General features: G+C 40.9%; 1 protein-coding gene across 1 annotated transcript in view; it reads right to left on the reverse strand.

Annotated features, from left to right (window-relative positions):
- LOC144505342 (PH and SEC7 domain-containing protein 2-like) overlaps nt 1-17738 on the reverse strand; it is a 118847-nt gene that overhangs the window by 45013 nt on the left and 56096 nt on the right. Inside the window, exon 7 of the mRNA XM_078231463.1 lies at nt 3597-3686. Coding sequence (XP_078087589.1) covers nt 3597-3686 — 90 coding nt within the window. The remainder of the gene's footprint in view (nt 1-3596; nt 3687-17738) is intronic.

Below are 17738 nucleotides of genomic sequence, written 5' to 3' on the forward strand. Positions count from 1 at the left end.
CTCTAGGCATGAAAATCCATGAGGGGATCACTCAACCTCTGTCATAACACTGATGGGACCTATTAGAAAATGGCACGGACTCAGATTTTCAAGGTCTCTGCTTTTGTCACGATTTGCCAGTCAGTCTAACAGGGAGCAGATGGTGTCCTGGCCAATATTTATCTCTCAATCAATATTACAAAGAAACTGATTATCTGATCATTGCTGCATTGCAGCTTGTCAGAGTTTGCTGTGTGCAAATTGGTTCCTGTGTACTTCATTAACTGTAAAGTGCTTTGAGATGTTGTTGGTTGTAAATAGTACTATATAGATGCAGATGTTTCTTTCCTTCTTTTAGAAAGAGCAAGCTATCTCTCTTTGTCTTTGCAGAAGTAGCAATCTCTTGGTTAGCACATTTAGGTTCTCATTAAGAACCTTACCAAGCAGAGGCAGAAAAGCACTTTAAATATAAATTATTTTCAGACAAGAAGTAAAATACCGACTGCTGAGACAGTACAAGGCAGGTGCAGGTAGAGGAGTGAGACATTTAACCTTATAAAAGTTTTGAGATCAAAAAATGACAAGTGTCAAGTCAGCTTAGATATTGTCATGTGTAAGGCAGGTGTAGACAAAACTGAAAATCCAAATAAAATGAAAAACCCCATTGCCAAAATGGTCTTGTATAGCAATATTGTCCATTAATAATAATAGTGGTAACTGTCCATTAATAATTTGCTGCTTAACTTCTAGATAACTCTGATTACATTTATGCATGTCTGTTCAGTGTCTTTGCGCCAACTTTCACTTTGTGGTCTATCTCTTGATGATTTGGCAAGAAAGAATGATTTAACATATTTAGCAGCTGGAGCGTGGTCTAATTCAGTAAATTACATTTTTAGTAAACTAAATTTAATTTGATCTGAATTGAATTAAATCAAAGATTGTTTGGTTGGTCAAGTGGAGAATCGTCCATCTCTACACCTTTCCTGGGAGGCAAGATACCTGGGTGATAACTTAGTATGGCTTTTTCTGGTTCCTTGATATATATTTTACAGAATATCAAAGTTCAGCATTCTTATGAGACCATGATTATTTTGGGAATCTGTCCTCAGCTTTAGAGGTACACCCTGGCTTCAACAGATCACATAGTCGAGCTCCAGCCTATTTGGCCTTCAATGGCAACCTGCAACTGATGAAGTATGTAAGCTCTGGACCTCATTAAATGTAACTTACTATTATGATACCACTATGATAATGAACATTTTGTACATTAATGTATAGCAGTTCTGTAATTTGACAGCTGTTTCAGTTTTTTGAAGTTACACAAGTAAACATTTATTTAACATGGTTACAACATTTCAGTTGATTAAACTTTATAACATTAGCACCAATTTGTAGGTATATTATGTTTTAAAGTATCTGTGGTATTTTAGTCAAGAAAACGCATTCACAACCCAAAGGCTGAATTGCAGTGTGACTTTTATCAAAAAATTCATCTATTGACTAAGTATTCAAGTTAAAAACTTGGAAACATTCATAGTAAAACATCCCAAAGGGCTTCACAGGAACATAGAGTCATAGAGGTTTACAGCATGGAAACAGGCTCTTCGGCCCAACTTGTCCACACGGCCCCTTTTTTTAAACCACTAAGCTAATCTCAATTGCCTGCATTTGGCCCATATCCCTATGCCAATCTTACCCATGTAACTGTCTAAATGCTTTTTAAAAGACAAAATTGTACCCATCTCTACTGCTTCCTCTGGCAGTTTATCCAGACACTCGCCACCCTCTGTGATAAAAAATTGCCCCACTGGACCCTTTTGTATCTCTCCCCTCTCACCTTAAACCTATGCCCTCTCGTATTAGACTCCCCTACTTTTGGGAAAAGATGTTGACTAGCTGATCTATGCCCCTCATTATTTTATAGACCTCTATGAGATCATCCCTAAGCCTCCTACGCTCCAGAGAAAAAAGTCCCAGTCTATCCAGCTCCTCCTTAAACTCAAACCATCAGTTCCAGGTAGCATCCTAGTAAATCTTTTCTGCATTCTTCCTAGTTTAATAATATCCTTTCTATAATAGGGTGACCTAAACTGTGCATAGTATTCCAAGTGTGTCCTTACCAATGTCTTGTACAACTTCAACAAGATGTCCCAACTTCTGTATTCAATGTTCTGACCAATGAAACCAAACATGCCGAATGCCTTCTTCACCACTCTGTCCTCCTGTGACTCCACTTTCAAGGAGCTAGGAACCTGTACCCCTAGATCTCTTTGTTATAGTACTCTCCCCAACACACTACCATTAACTGAGTAAGTCCTGCCCTGGTTCGATCTACCAAAATGCATCATCTCACATTTATTTAAATTAAACTCCATCTGCCATTTGTCAGTCCACTGGCCCAATTGATCAAGATCCTAGATAATCCTAGATAACCATCTTCACTATCTACCATATCATGCCATAATCAAACAAAATTTGGTAACAAGACACAAAAGGGGATACAAGGTCAGATAGTCAAAAGTTTGGTCCAAATGGTACGTTTTTAGGAAAAGCTTAAGGAAAGAAAGAGAAGAAAAGAGGCACTAAGCTTTAGGGAGGGAATTACAGAGCATCGGGACTGTACAGCTGAAACATAGCTATCAATGATGGAGCAATTAAAAGAGACCAGAATTGCAGGAGTGCAAATATTTTGGAGTATCATTGGGCTAGAGGAGAATACAGAAATAGGTACAGGATGGAGAGCCATGAAGGGGTTTGAAAACAGGGATAAGAATTTTAAAATCAAGGTGACGCTTAACAGGCAGTGAATGGGACTGGTGTGAGTTATCACAATGCAGCAGAGTTTTGGGTAATTTCTAATAATGGAGGGTAAAGCATAGGCCACCCAAGAGTGTATTAGAATAGTACTGTCTAGAGGTAGCAAAGAATTTCAGCAGCAGATCGACCAAGGCAGGGGCAGAATCAAACAATGTTATGAAGGTGGATATAGGCGGTCTCAATAAAAACATCATTATCAACAATATGTGATCATAGAATCCCCAGAGTGCAGAAGGGAGCCATTTGGCCCATCGAGTCTGCACCAACTATCTGAAACAGCATCCCACATCGGCCCAACATCCCGCAACCACCCCCCCCCCCCTCCCCCCTCCCCAACAAGCTTCACACAGTTGCCAGAAAGAGGGATGGAGCTGTTGGTCAGGGAATGGCACTTATGCCAGGAATGAATGGCTTTAATCTTCCCAATATTTAGTTGGAGGATACTTCTGCTCATCCATTACTGGGTGCTGGACATGTAGTCTGACAACTTAGGGAGGATGGAAGGGTTCAGAGAGGTGGTAGTAAGTTGGAACTGCATGTCACCAGTGAAAGTGGTAAAATTGAAATGGTGTTTTCAGATGGTGTTGATGAGAGGCATAAATATAGGAAATAGGAGCCAGCTAAGGATAGATCCTTGGGAGACACCAGAAGCAACATTCAGGGAATGGGAAGAAAAGCCACCTGCAAGTTACTCTTGTATTATGAATGGATAAATGAGAACAAAACCAGGAGTGTCCCATCCTGCTGGACAACTGTGAATAGAGGTTATTGAGCTATTATTATATCAATATGAATACCTTTAATAAATCTTTTGGGAAATCCTTCCCATCGTTGAGGCCATCCAGATTAGAAATAAACTGCTGGCATGACATCTTTTTTCCAATGTTCTGGAATACACAGATATAATAAAATACATTTTAACTGGACATTACCAGACAAAACACTGCTTGAAATAACAAAGAAAATTAAAGATACATAATACAGGTATTGAGAATGAAAACAATAAGTTCACTTTAAAACAAAAGGAGTTACAGTGAAATTAGAAACTTTCTGATTACAAACTTCCATAATAAGTAAGACTTACCTGAGGGCAGATGGAGAGGCATTGAGTAGAGTTGCAAAGATCAAAGTGGAAAAACAGAGAAAACTAGATGGGATAAAAGTACTAAGGAATAATATGAGATAGGACTGAAGTGTCCATGGATGCATGCCTGAAGCATTAGGAATAAAATTGGATAACAGTGAAACCAACTGCTAAGACGAGGCATAATGCCATTGTTTTGGCCGAAACTTGGCTCCAGTTAGGGAAGTGCTGAGAACTGAACATTCCTACTGTAAAATTTTGAGAAGAGATGAAGAATTCAAAGACAAAGGATCTGTGGCATGACTAATGACAATATTATAGTATTGAAAATGAAAGGCTGAAGGTAGTGTTCACTATAATTCTCTCCAGATTTTATTTTTAAATTCAGGGAGTCATTTTAACCACTCTTACGCAGAGAAATATGAACATGGCTAATGAAAATCCCTTATAAAATCTGGTAAACCTTCTGTGGGCTCGGGTACTTCTGAATGGGCAGCAGGAGAACCAGAATAATAATCATAATTCTGCAAGGACAGAAAAAAACGTTCAAAATTGGCGATCTGGTTCACGTGAGGAAGTTCAGAAACAGTCTCGGTTGAGTAACTGGGATCATAACAGAGAATATGGGCCTTATAATGTCTTATAATGTAAAAGTGCAGAGCAAAGTTGAGATGAAGCACCAAGACCACCTCAGGATTAAGGAGTCTGTGCTAGTACAGACCTCGTTATTAGCCATGGGGACGGCTGCTGCCAGTGTCAGGCCACCACTTGAAGTTGACTCTACAGTTGCCCCTTCGGATAATAAGGATGAAAGCAAGATGGAAGCAGAAGAATCTGGTGCCCCAACTGCACCAGAGCCCCAGGATCAATCTACGTCAATGATTTTATGACCCTCCCTCCAAAAATAAAGGTCGGGGAATAGGTTGGGAGCTGGGGAGTTGGGGGGGGGGGGTGGGGGTCCGCACAGAGTGAGGTTCTAAGGTCACCAGCTCACCAGTCCTTAAGGGGAGGGAGCCTCCAGTCAGATGGAGGCAGTCATCCAGCCCCCTTCTTGTCCAAGATCTAACATTCCTTATTTCCAGGTTTCTCCCCTTAAGCTGTATTTGCCCGCCAACCTAAAAATTGAGGCTGGGCAAGAAACAGCCCTGAAATGGTCATTAATTGGGCACTTAGGGCCTTAATTGGGGTAAAGATAGGCTTCCGATCCGAGGCCTTGCCCGCCCTAGCATAAAATCACTGTGGGGTAACGGCAAGCGGGAACTCAGAGTGAATCCTGTCCGAGCAACTTCACGCTCTGTACATCGCCTCAGAACCTGCCAGACGGGGAGTGTAAAATTCTGGCCCTGAGTTCCCTTTCATAAAACCATGTTGACTCTGCCTGATTACCTTAAATTCCTCTAAGTACCCTGTTATAATAGCTTTAATAATAGCTTCTGACATTTTCCCTGTGACAGATGTTAGACTTTCTGGGTGGAATTTTACTGTCCCGCCTGCCACGGGAATCATGGTGGGTGGGACACGGATCATGTAAAGGTTCGTTGACCTCGGGTGGGATTTTCCAGTTTTGGGCGAGCATGGCCAGAAAATCCTGCCCTCTGTTTCCCTCTCTTTTTGAATAAAGAAATTACATTTGCTATTTTCTAATCTCATGGAACCTTACCCAAACCAAGGGAACTTGAGAAAATTAAAACCAACTCATCAATTATCTCACTAATCACTTCTTTTAGGAGCCTAGGATGAAATCCATCAGGACCTGGGGATTTGTCAACTCGCATCTCCAAATATTTCCACAGGACCACTACCCTGACGATTATAAATTTCTTGAGTTTTTCCCTTCCATTTTCAGATTTCCCAGCTATTTAAATAAATTTTTTACATAATTTACCATGATATGTACAAAAACTGTTTTGGATATAAAACATTTTTTTTCAAAATGCTACATAAAATATTTCTTCTAAGAATTATGGCCAATGCTATTAGATGTGAACTCGTACCATAGATAGGAGTCTGCTAACATGCTTATAAAGAAGGAAGGACTAAGTGGCTGTTTCTCAAAGTGGCAGAATGTAACACTTGGTATTTTCCAGGACTCTCATTTGAGATCTCTGTATTCCCACTATACTGGACACTGGACACAAAGGAAATTATATTAAAAATTGCTCTGAATATCAACTTAGCAAGGACAAACTGAGCAAAAATTTGGATATTGCCGAAGATCCAGACCATTGTATTTCAATACAGATAAATATGAAATAGGGCATTTTGGTAAAACAACAGAAAATATGAAGTGCTAATAGCCAAATCTGCATTTGGAAACTTAAGTATAAGTGAGATTCTGGGCTACTTATATAGAAACAATGAACACCAAAGCATGACTGTGACGTTAAATCTGTACAAGACATAGATTCGGTTACACTTGGAGTACTATGTGCAGTTTTGGGCACTGCCATTACAGACAACATAGAAAAGCTGCAAAATAGGCCTTAGTTTTAGTCAGGGTGTAGGGAGCCTGACAATGGGCCCAAAAACCAAGGATAAACTCACCTTGGCTGTTTGCAGGGCTCTGCCTGCATTTGGGTCCAGCCAGCAACTAATCAGTTGCTCCTTTCCCTTTGAAGGATGGGAGTATGCCTCCAAGAGCTGAGTGGTTCACTAAGTGGTTTTCCCATGAGGCACATGGCTCACCTGGTGAACTGTCACTGGCGGCAGGCAGAGGTCGTTAATTGGCCATTTGTGCTTCTGGGCGGGAGGGTCACTTCTCGCCTCTCGTGATCTTACCGGCACGACCAGCCTCTCACCCATTTTTGGCGAGAGGTTGGATAATTTATTTATGTATTCATTGCTAGAGGGATGGAGTTCAATAACAGCAAGGTTATGTTGCACCTGTATAAGTTGCTGGTGAGGCCACACCTGGAGTACTGTGTGCAGTTTTGGTCGCCTGACTTGAGAAAGGATATACTGGCACTAGAGGGGGTACAGAGGAGACTCACTAGGTTGATTCTGAGTTGAGAGGGTTGGCTTATGAGGAGAGACCGAGTAGACTGGGGTTATACTCATTGGAATTCAGAAGAACGGGGGGAGATCTTATAGAAATATATAAAATTATGAAGGGAATAGAGAAGATAGAAGCAAGGATGTTGTTTTCACTGGCAGGTGAAACTAGAACTAGGGGACATGGCCTCAAAATAAGGGGGAGCAGGTTTAGGACTGAGTCGAGGAGGAACTTCTTCACCCAAAGCATTGTTAATCTGTGGAATTCCCTGCCCAGTGAAGCAGTTGAGGCTACCTCATTGAATGTTTTTATGGCAAGGATAGATACATTTTTGAACAGTAAAGGAATTAAGGGTTATGGTGAGCAGGCGGGTAAGTGGAGTTGTGTCCACAAAAAGATCAGACATGATCAAATTGAATGGCGGAGCAGGCTCGAAGGGCCAGATGGCCTACTCCTGTTCCCAAGTTCTTATGTTCTTAAATAGATGTAAAATGTCTTTTACCTGGGTTTAATGAGCCCAGGACGCAATTGTCCTGGCTCATTTGCCTTTGTGGCCTCGCCAGGAGAGGCTCATCCCGGCGAGGAAAACACTTGGTCCCTACGAACACGGAACAGTCATGATGGCCTCAACAGTAGGACTGGAGGCCATTGAGGTCCCCCCCCAAACCCCCGGCAAGGTCGATGACAAGGGTGGGGTTGCCTCTTGGTGATATATCTGGGTGGTGTAGTGCTCACAATCTCCTGCGGGTCCCCGTGATAGCTGGGGGAGGGGAGTGGCTGGGTTGGGGCTGGCTGCTCTCTCTCAGACCTGTCAGCCCTCTGCTGTTGCAATTGTACATGTACAGCCATAGAGGTCTGTAAATGCGCAATAGTGCCCTCTGCTGCTGGCTGGCGATTTAAGCCCCGTCCCATTCACCTACAGGCGAGGAAGAATGGTTAGCCCATTATGCACTAAGTGCATAAAATTTGGGATTTGAACTCACTCAAAAAAACGGGTGAGCAACTTTCCCATTTTCCTGCCCGTCCTGGACTTAGAATTGTTTTGGTAAGATCGCCTCCTCTCATGTCTTAAGTCTTTGGAGACCTGAACTTTACTTCCCTTATGCCATTTTTGTTCGTTATTATTTTGGCCCTAACTTTCTCAGTTAGATCTAAGTACAGCTATTTGGTGAAAGTATATATGCTTTTCTAATTTACAGCAATTTATAGACAATCCTGAACCAGTTTCTTACCAACCGATGAACTTATGGTTTTCCTGTGATGTGACTCTTTTTTTCACCAAGAACTGACTGAAGGACACTCTTCATAGACTGCTTCTCTGTGATGCTGTCTGCATGACACACCTCCCTCAATCACCCAAAATCATCTTTCGATTATCCTCAACACCCTCGATCCTCCCTCAATCAGCTTCAATGTTCCCTTGTACACATTTAACCCTCTCTCAATCACCCTGGACTTTCCCTCGGTCATCCTCGATTGCTCTCAACTTTCCCTTAATAACCCTAAACCTTCCATTGAAAACCCTCCCTCGATCACCCTTGACCCTGGAGAACCCTCAATCACTCTTGAACTTCCCTGGGTCACTGTTGATCCTTCTCATGTTGCTTCTCAGCCTCCTCTGCTCTCTTCTTGCAATCCCTCCAAGTAATGACTCACTCAGCTGCCACCTCGAAGACTGTCTCGCCTCCTCCATGCCAGCTTTAACTAGTCGTGAAAGTGAAGGCCTTTGTTTCCCATGCGCCTCCAACTTAATAGCCTAGATAGCATTTAATTGCAAAACCTTGTGTTTTAATTAGTAATCATTATAAGTCCATTACAATTACCTCCTCGCCACATGCCATCAGCACTGCCATCCCACTTCCAACCTGCCACTGAGATAATTTGGTGTATCTGTCCCAAAGGCGGAAACTCGAACATTCGCTTCCTGCTCCATTCAGTGCCTGCCCACCTCTTTCTCCAACAAATTCTGCCCAATAAGATGATTGTTGTCATGGGCATTACTGACGCTAGCTTTATATTTCAGATTTATTAACTAAATTTAAACCTCACCGGGTGCTGTGGTGGGATTTGATCCCATGTCCCAGGAGCATTTGTCTGAGCATCTGGTTACTAGTTCAGAGACATTAACACAATGCCACCATCTCTCAATTTTGTGTACTTAAATTGTAATTATCAGCATATAATTGTATAAGTGCACTCAATCCGAGTTTCTCTTCTCCTAGCTGACTATTGTAGCAGCATAAAATAGGCATCTGAGATAAAATAATATGAGTTCCACCCCACTGGACTGTGTGCTTTGACAGTTTCAGGGAGACAGATCCAGTGGCAATGGAAGCACCCTGCTCACTCAGGTGGACAATTTACTTAAATATTAATTTTGTCTTTTTTTATTTTTAATTCTCAAAATGTGAGCAACAATGGCACAGCATTTATTACCAATGCAAATTGCCCCGGAGAAGGTAGTGAGCTATCTTCTTGAAATATTGCATTTCATGTGGTGTAGGTACGTCTATAGTACTTCTTTTCTGTAGCAGACTGGGAGGCAGAATGGCTGATAATATGGTGGGGAAGGTGTCAGGAGGATAACCGTATGTCTTCTCACCACCATAGCATATTATCAGTGGTGTAGCTACCCACAGACCCACTTTAGTGACCAATTAAGGATCAATACCTGCTTACATTTTTCCCGTGTTGGGAGGGCCTACCATTGCTGGGTGCTCTCGGGGTCATGACAGGGCCTCTATAATGGCAATGTCTGTTCCATGGCAGAGGCATCCTCACTAGTATATGATCCATTTCTCCCGACCACCAGGGCCTCCCTGCCTGGCCCCAGCTTGCTCAAAGATACTTCTCTTGAAGGGTATTTCACCATGGACAAGGGCTCTTCATTGTCCTGCAGCTTGGCAGTTGCATTGCTGCCAAAGCCACTGAACTGCCATCCCTCTGATTGGAAGGCATGTCACTGTCTTTAATTGATCATTGCCAGTACAATGCCACCCCACGGTGCCACAATCCACCGAAGCAGGGTAAGCTCCCACGATTAGTCCTGGCAGTGGGACTTCTCTCCTTGAAAAATTCAGCCCATAGGGAGATTATGGAAATGGCACAATAATATTAAGGTAAATACATTTCTTAAATGTTTCCTTTCCTTCATCTTTTCCATCTCGCAGGGATCTTTGTGTTAATTGTTGTGTATTATTTATGTCTCTCCTTGCATCACTACCGCTGCAATAGAAGTCCCCTTTCCTGATGTATGGGCAAGAATAGAATGCCAACCAAATCAAGCTAACTGAAAATGCCCATCAGAATCTGTACACCTGTACCTATCACTTTTGTAAACAAATAAGGCATAAGAGGTGCCTCTTCCCAAATGAATTTAGATAGAAAACCAATGACACCATCAGAATAGATGAATACTTGTCCAGCCAGAATATCAGACGCTTTCTGAGAAACACCTCAACTGTAGTATGTCATGTGTTAAATGGCACAGCATGAAATAAGGTAGCCCACTACATGAAGATTCTGAGATAATCATGTTCAGTGTAGCCTGGTTGGCCATATCAAAAGGAAACCACCAAAAATTTCTACAAGTCCTAATACAGGACACAGGCAATGATCATATGGAACTGTCATATCAGAGTATAAGTAAAGAAAAGGCAGGTGTGGAACTGTGCCATCTGCTGCAGGAAAACTTGAAGTTACCATGCTGCAAATGGATAGCCAGTAGTGTTAATGGGTAGCACTTGTTTGAAACTTGCTTTTTCTTCCTTGCAGGCATGGAGAGGGCAACCTTTTGTGCAACCACCTCAGAAAGTAGTGCAGGAAACTGATGGAGCAATCTCACAGTTGGGGATTTCATTCACTTTCTAGCTCCCTGTGCCTGGAGTCTTAGAAAAGGCTGTTGAGTTTGAGATGGTTCTTAAGGTACTGCAAAGGCTTTCTGAATTTTATTACACTCCTATGACATTCCCTGTTCAACTGTGGTTATCCCTCTAAATTTCATTTAATTGCAATTTTTCACTGTATGTGCTCCCAACACCTGTCCAAAAGCTGTAGCTGCTAACTATGGAAACTGCATTACAAACAACATAATTCCATTTAGGTCTGCCTAAAAGCTACAATTAACCATTCCACTACAATCTTTGTCACGGTACAAACACTTCTTTAAGTAATAATTAACACCTCTAAGAGTTGCACTGCACATTATTTTTCCCTCTCCACCAGTGAACTGCTAGCACCAGGCCAGAAGTTTATTGTGCGGAACTAATGAGCCCAATCTCAGAGAATCCTGAGATCAAGCTAGCGCATTTTGATATAAGATTTATTATCATGTCAATATTCCTTCACTGAGGTACCATGACTAGAATATATTCCACACTTATTTTGACCAGCTCATTTATTCTTTTGATTGTTTTTTGCAACTATGATGCTTGTGATTTAAAGTCATAGAACATTTGCAAAACTACTTTTTATGTAGTGCAAAGAAATTGAACACTTAATGCCCTCCCCTGAGGCAAATTTGGTAGAGAGGGTGGTATTTATTGGATGGGAGGGTGGCAGATGGGGATGATTAAATCGGAAGCGGGAAAGCTCATGGATTGCCTGCTCAGTGCCAACTGAGCCACTTAAGTGGGCAATTAATGGCATCCAATATTTCAGCAGGACCCCCCAATATCTACATGAAATTTCACCCCAAAAGTATTTTTCACAATATTGTATTAAGCTACCAATTTGGTGGATAAATGGTGTCGGAAATAAATTGCCCAATATCATAATCATAGTGCCTGTATTCCCATTTTTAACATGGCAGAAATTCATCATCATAAATATTAGGTTACCACCAAAAATCTTTTCAAAAATGTTATGAAACTGAAGTATTTTGAATTTTTCAGTTATTTTTCAATTGGAAGCTTTTCTTTCAAATGGGTACATTTCAACATAACTGAGTTTTAATTATATGCAATGCTAATCAGAAGTACATTTCTCTATTATGTGCTGATATTAGAGGGTTATGGATGCATTAATGTATTGGAAATTATATTTTAAAAATCCATACAAAACTGTTCTCCAATGGATGCAAATACCACTTTCAGTTATGAGATCACATTTTGTAGAGTAGCAGGAAATCTCCATTCAGATGATGAGGATAGATTTTTTTTGCCCACCAGAGTTGAGAAACAGATATTTGCAATAAATGCACCAACTGGAAAATTGACTCTAATGCACTCTTGCAAATGTTGGAAGGCAGGTAAAAGAGTGTCAGTTGAAGCCTAGGCTCATTGGCCCAACCGTTTCTGTTGGGAATTTTAAGTAACACTGGGAAAAGGTAGTGGTGAAGACAAAAACCTGTCGAGGTTAGAGAAATTAACTTTTTAAACACAGCTGAGAACAAATATTGGCACATGTCATTTATATACGGTCACTTAAATTCCACATATTCAACCAAATTGCAAATGTTAAGTAGTATATTTCACAAAGGCAGCTATTTCGATGAGTCTGATAGTTCTTACATTATACTCAAATGAAATTTAATTAAAATATCAATGAGATTGCACCATGCAGGGGAATGAAAATGAATGATTGAATGAATGAATAAATCAGATAATTGTTGACTGCAACATTAAATATTCTGTGGCTAAATAAATAAAAAAACAATTTGGAATTTATATAATTATTGGATATAAAAGTATAGCCAAGAAAGCAGGACACATGTAGGGACTGCATACAAAACAAAAAATGAGAGTAGCAAAAAAAAAATGTACATTACCGTATTAAAAGTGCCCATTACAAATTACATAGCTGTAGCTCATTGATCAATGTTGTGTAGTAACTAATGCATTCATACAGGCCATTATAATTCAAGTTAATTTATTCTGTTCCTCTACAATCCCCAGTAATTGCCTCAATTGATGTTTTAGTTCACCAGCATAAACTTATGTAAATACTGCCTAAAGTAGCTATAGCTATTTCTACTAAGTGGAAAGAATCATATATGATCAAGAACATTGCTGAAAACATACATGTTCAGCAACAAAAGTACTTTAAAATACAATTCAAGGAAAGTCTTCAAAAATAACTACTGCTCTCAAGAAGACGTAAAAACAACAGAATTTTATACAAGTACTAATTTGCTATAAAATTGTATACGAGTGGCATAGCTACTTCAGTAATGCTGCAGTTTAGGAACAGTTTAGAAATCTGGCCTAACGTATTATTTACCAGTAAAAGATTTCTTTGTGATTTTATTTTTCCGCCATGCAGAGCTACTTGAGAATCGTGGTAACTTAACCTGGACATCTCAGTGGATGACTTCGGTTTGCACTTCCAACCAAATGTTCAGAACCAAAAACACAATCAATGGGACATAAGAATTAGGAGCAGAAGTAGGCAAATTCAGCCCTTTGAGCCTGCTCCGCCATTCAATCAGATCATGGCTGATCACTCCCTGATCTCAAATCCACCTTCCCACCTTTTCCCCATATCCCCTTATCCCTTTTTTATTAGAAATATATCTATCATGTTAGTGATTCAATAGAACGGTTCTCTGCTACCCAGCTAAACGGTCACAGAACATGGCATTTTTCATTATCAGCAAAATTACATGGAATACATTGATTTTATGGAATTTGGAAGTGAATGTTCATGAGATGGAAATAACCAGATGGTTGCATTAACTTCAACAATCATGCACTAAGCAGAACTACACTTACCACCTGAGACACCAAATATAGGATCCAGAACAACGCAGGAAATCAGAAAGGATACAAAGGTAAAAGAAAAGGTTAGTATCTAACATGCAGCTGGTTGAATTTCTCCTAATGGAGGTTACCAGGTCTAATGGAGGCTGGAGAATGTCAATGCAATGTTACATACTCCCTATTGCACTTGGCTCACAACAGATTACAAGCATCAGGTTTATGGGAGAATATTGGAAGTATATGTTAGAGAAATGCAGGTAACATTACAAACTAGTGCCTCCAATCCTGCAAAACATTAATAACAACCATTAAAAAAATTTTTTAAAAACATAAGAAAGATCAGAGGTTTGAAAATATCATTTGACCTATTGGAGCTTACACCATAAATATCCCCACTTACCCAGCTTTGCTTTCAACTGCATTTGTAACACTCTTAAATTCTTTTAATTGTACTCTTAACTGGGAGATGATTGCAAATTGAAATCGCCCATTAAAGGAATTACACTTTTCTTATTTTTTGGTTTAATTTTCCACAATTACATTGATGTCTTTTTGACCCATTAGCCTGACATATCTTAAAGTAATATTCTGGGTTCACCTTACCTATATAGTTTCAATTTTTTATACCTTCATCCAGTAGCATTGTAACATTTTCCACTTTAATACTTTCTAATGTTTCCTTATAGCTCACTCCCATTACCCTTGATATCATTCCCACTTTTCTTTCTTATATCCTCCACCAAAACTAAAAATGGATCAAAGTGTAGTCATTGAGCATTGTTCTGGTTATAAATTCCAATATTCAATTTGCTTTCCTATATTTTCTAAAATTGAAAGTAGCAAATCTCCTGTCATTTCCAACAACCCTATGCTGTTGGCACCAGTCTGATCCACACAATCGTCCAGCCAACTGACACTCCAAGGAGTCCAAGTGTCTGTGACAAGGTACACTTTCACATGTGTGTGTTACTTCCTGAAGCTATGGATAGTGATGGGAGAGGTTCCAATTTCTTTCTATTACACAGTTGCCAAAGAATCTGTCTAGCTTTAACTACCTGCATTGCCATACATTGGGAGCATTGACAAGTTGATATGTATTTGGCCCTGTTATGAACGTACCTTCTTTAGCCATCAAGCCCTGGGGTCGGACTTGAACCCAGAGCTTCTGGCACAGAAGCCGGGACACTATCCACAATGCAACAAGGCCACCTATTCCCTGATTACTTTTAAGAATCAAATCTAGATGTGGGTTGTTCCTAGTGAAATACCACAGTAAAAATTAGTCATGCACCACATGTATTGGTTCATATTCTGCTCCAAACCTGTATTTCAGCATTTATATTTGATCATGCATTGGGTAGAATGTTTTGGTCGCCTATTAGTGGGTTTGCAGGTTTAGTCTGCTCCTGAGTCCTATGTTTCTATGAAGGGTGTCAAGGGTTATGCAGGGGCAAGCAGCAAAGTGGAACTGAAACCAAAACCAAATCACCCATGATCTTACTGAAGTGTGGAGCTGGCTCAAAGGGCTGAATGGCCTACTCCAGCTCCCAAGTCCTATATTCCTAGGTTCTAAGGGACCATAGAATTTTCCAGGTGGCCTTTCTGCCACCCTCCTGTCCAAAATTATACTTGAAGTGGGCAGGGCCTAGGCCCACCTGTCCATTCTCACTCCAATTGATGCCCTTAATGGCCAATTATTGACCTTTAAGGGCTGTTTTGCACCTTGGGCTCAGTTTTGTGGCTGACGGAAGGAGCTCAGGGCCAGGGAGAATGCTCAGCAGGTCACTCTGTTTGGGCCTCAGGTATGAAGGAGGGAGCATCTCTTTAAAAGGCCCCTTTCCATTTTGGATCCACCTCCCAAGGTTTTATCTCTGCAGCTGTTCCCTCTCTCTCTGGCCTCTCTATCAAGACCCCCACCAACATCATCTTCACCCTTAGTGAGGTATGGAAGTCCTATCTCCAGCATCTAAAGAGCTATGGTGCTACTGTAATCAGGGGGGATGCGTTACCCACTGACTCTTCACGTGATGTGCTGCAAATTTCTGTCCCTTATTTCAACTTATTCATTATCACTATCTTTCTGGAACAGTCTACATCAGAGTACAACAAATTAATTTGTGTCCTCTGGAGCAGCCATTTTCTAGAATCTTAATGGCAAATTTTCTTTTTTTTCTACTTACTTTTATTCCATCCAACAAAAAAACAAATTAAAATTGAATCCAATTTATGGTCCCACGTGAGGGACAAACAAGATCCAAGCTGACAGGATGAGGCATTGCACCCCATCCTGGGCTTGATCTGACGCTTCATCTTTGCATCAGGTAAAGCTTCGGTTTAACCTAATCAGCTACCCCGAGACTTTACTCTATCCTAGCCTGGGCGAACCACCATCGCAGGCATCAGCACACCCCAAGTGCAGTGGACTTTTTCGGAGAGGAGAAGTTGACTAACTCCTGAAACCAGGCAAAGAGATTGCAGTGCATGATTAGCCACCACCTGTTCATTGTATGATAAATCAATGCTGTCTACTCTTTTAAATCACTGCTGCATGCGCAAACAGCTGTAGCCTCAGAAGCAAATGCTACTTAAAAGCAAACTGCAGTGTTTTAAAGGAAAGTGCACTGTGGGTATTTTTCAAAAAACAATTTGGGCTGTAATGCTTTGAGTGATGGCTGAACAAGGGAGAAAGCAAGGACAAAAGTTTTTAGATAATGCACTGAGGTCTTGATGGAATAGGTGGAAAGATGTAGGGATATAGTTTGCCAAGCATGTTGCATGTTTTAAATCTCATCAAGGAGACAGTGCTGGCCATTATGGGAAGGGGCATCACTGAGGCCATGGCCACTGAGGGTTTCTATACAGATAATCTTCCTTCCTTCAGACTTTTTCCTCACCCCAGAATCTCTTTCAAGTTACAACGTGCAGATGGGGTACGAACGCCCGTCTCACTTTCTCCTCTCTCATTACCACAAGCAAATCATTGTCTCTATTACATTTCAGATAGCCGAGAGCGAGAACATTTCCAGTCAGTGAAGAAAGGGGACGAAGACAGTGAAAATTAACAGACACTAGGGGCGGAGTTCTCTGCCCTTTTCCCCCCCTCCCCACCCGCAGCATGTTAGCGTGTTTCTCGGCAGTGGAGGCAGTCCGCCATTGGCCAGTCTTCTGGTCCCAGCACTGTCAGTGGGATTTCCCATCGAATCCATCCCTCCCAACACTGGGAAACCCACGGTTGGAGTGTGCCGTCAGCTGGATCAGTTCAGACACTGACGTTGCATTGATTTTAGTGGCTAGAACAGAGCTACAATCTACATGTGGTGAGACACCAGGTACAAATATGCAGGAACCAGGACAGGGAGTAAAGATAGCTCAAGTGCCAACTCCTGAGGGTTTGGCCACATATTGGTTATGCCGCAGAAGAGTCAGATGAAGGACCAGGCTACAGACGAAGGCTGATCTGTGTTTGTAATCAAATATTTGGTGTATTGGGAAGCCTGCCAAAAAAAACTGTTCAATTTCAAGGAGCAAGGAGAGGACCAGCACAAACTCCACACACAGCTTTGCAAAACCTTGGAGTCCATTCTTTCCAAGGTGGAACAGAGGTCATCTCCATTACCACATTGTGGAATACACTGTGTTGCAGCTTCCGATAGACTTCCACAAGTCATTTGATAAAGTCTCTCACATGAGATTGTTAGTTAAAATCATGGAATTGAAGGCAAATTATTGGCCTGATTTAGGAAACAACAGGAGACAGAGAGTAGGGTTAATGAGTAGATACTTTAATTGGCAGGATGTGACTAAGTTGACCAAAAAGGATCTGTGTTGGAGTCTCATATATTTAGTAAACTACTTATTAACAACTTGTGAAAGCTGCACATCAGCTGGTATTGTAAGTAGTATAGATGGAAGCATAACATTACAAAGGGATAATGATAGATTCAGTGAACAGGCAAAACTGTTGCAAATGGATTTCAATTTAGGCACATGTTGGCAACCCACTTTAGATCCAAAGAATATAGAACAAGTGTTATCATTCCCCAATGGGGGAACAGGAATGCAAAATAACCAAATTTACCAAATGACTCCCAAAGAAGAAATTACCAACAAGATTTCATTTTTTGTAGCTTTTACTTTAACAAGAATTGGAACCAACACAAATGAA

This window comes from Mustelus asterias, chromosome 16 (genome assembly GCF_964213995.1).
Source record: "Mustelus asterias chromosome 16, sMusAst1.hap1.1, whole genome shotgun sequence".
Taxonomy (NCBI): Eukaryota; Metazoa; Chordata; class Chondrichthyes; order Carcharhiniformes; family Triakidae; genus Mustelus; species Mustelus asterias.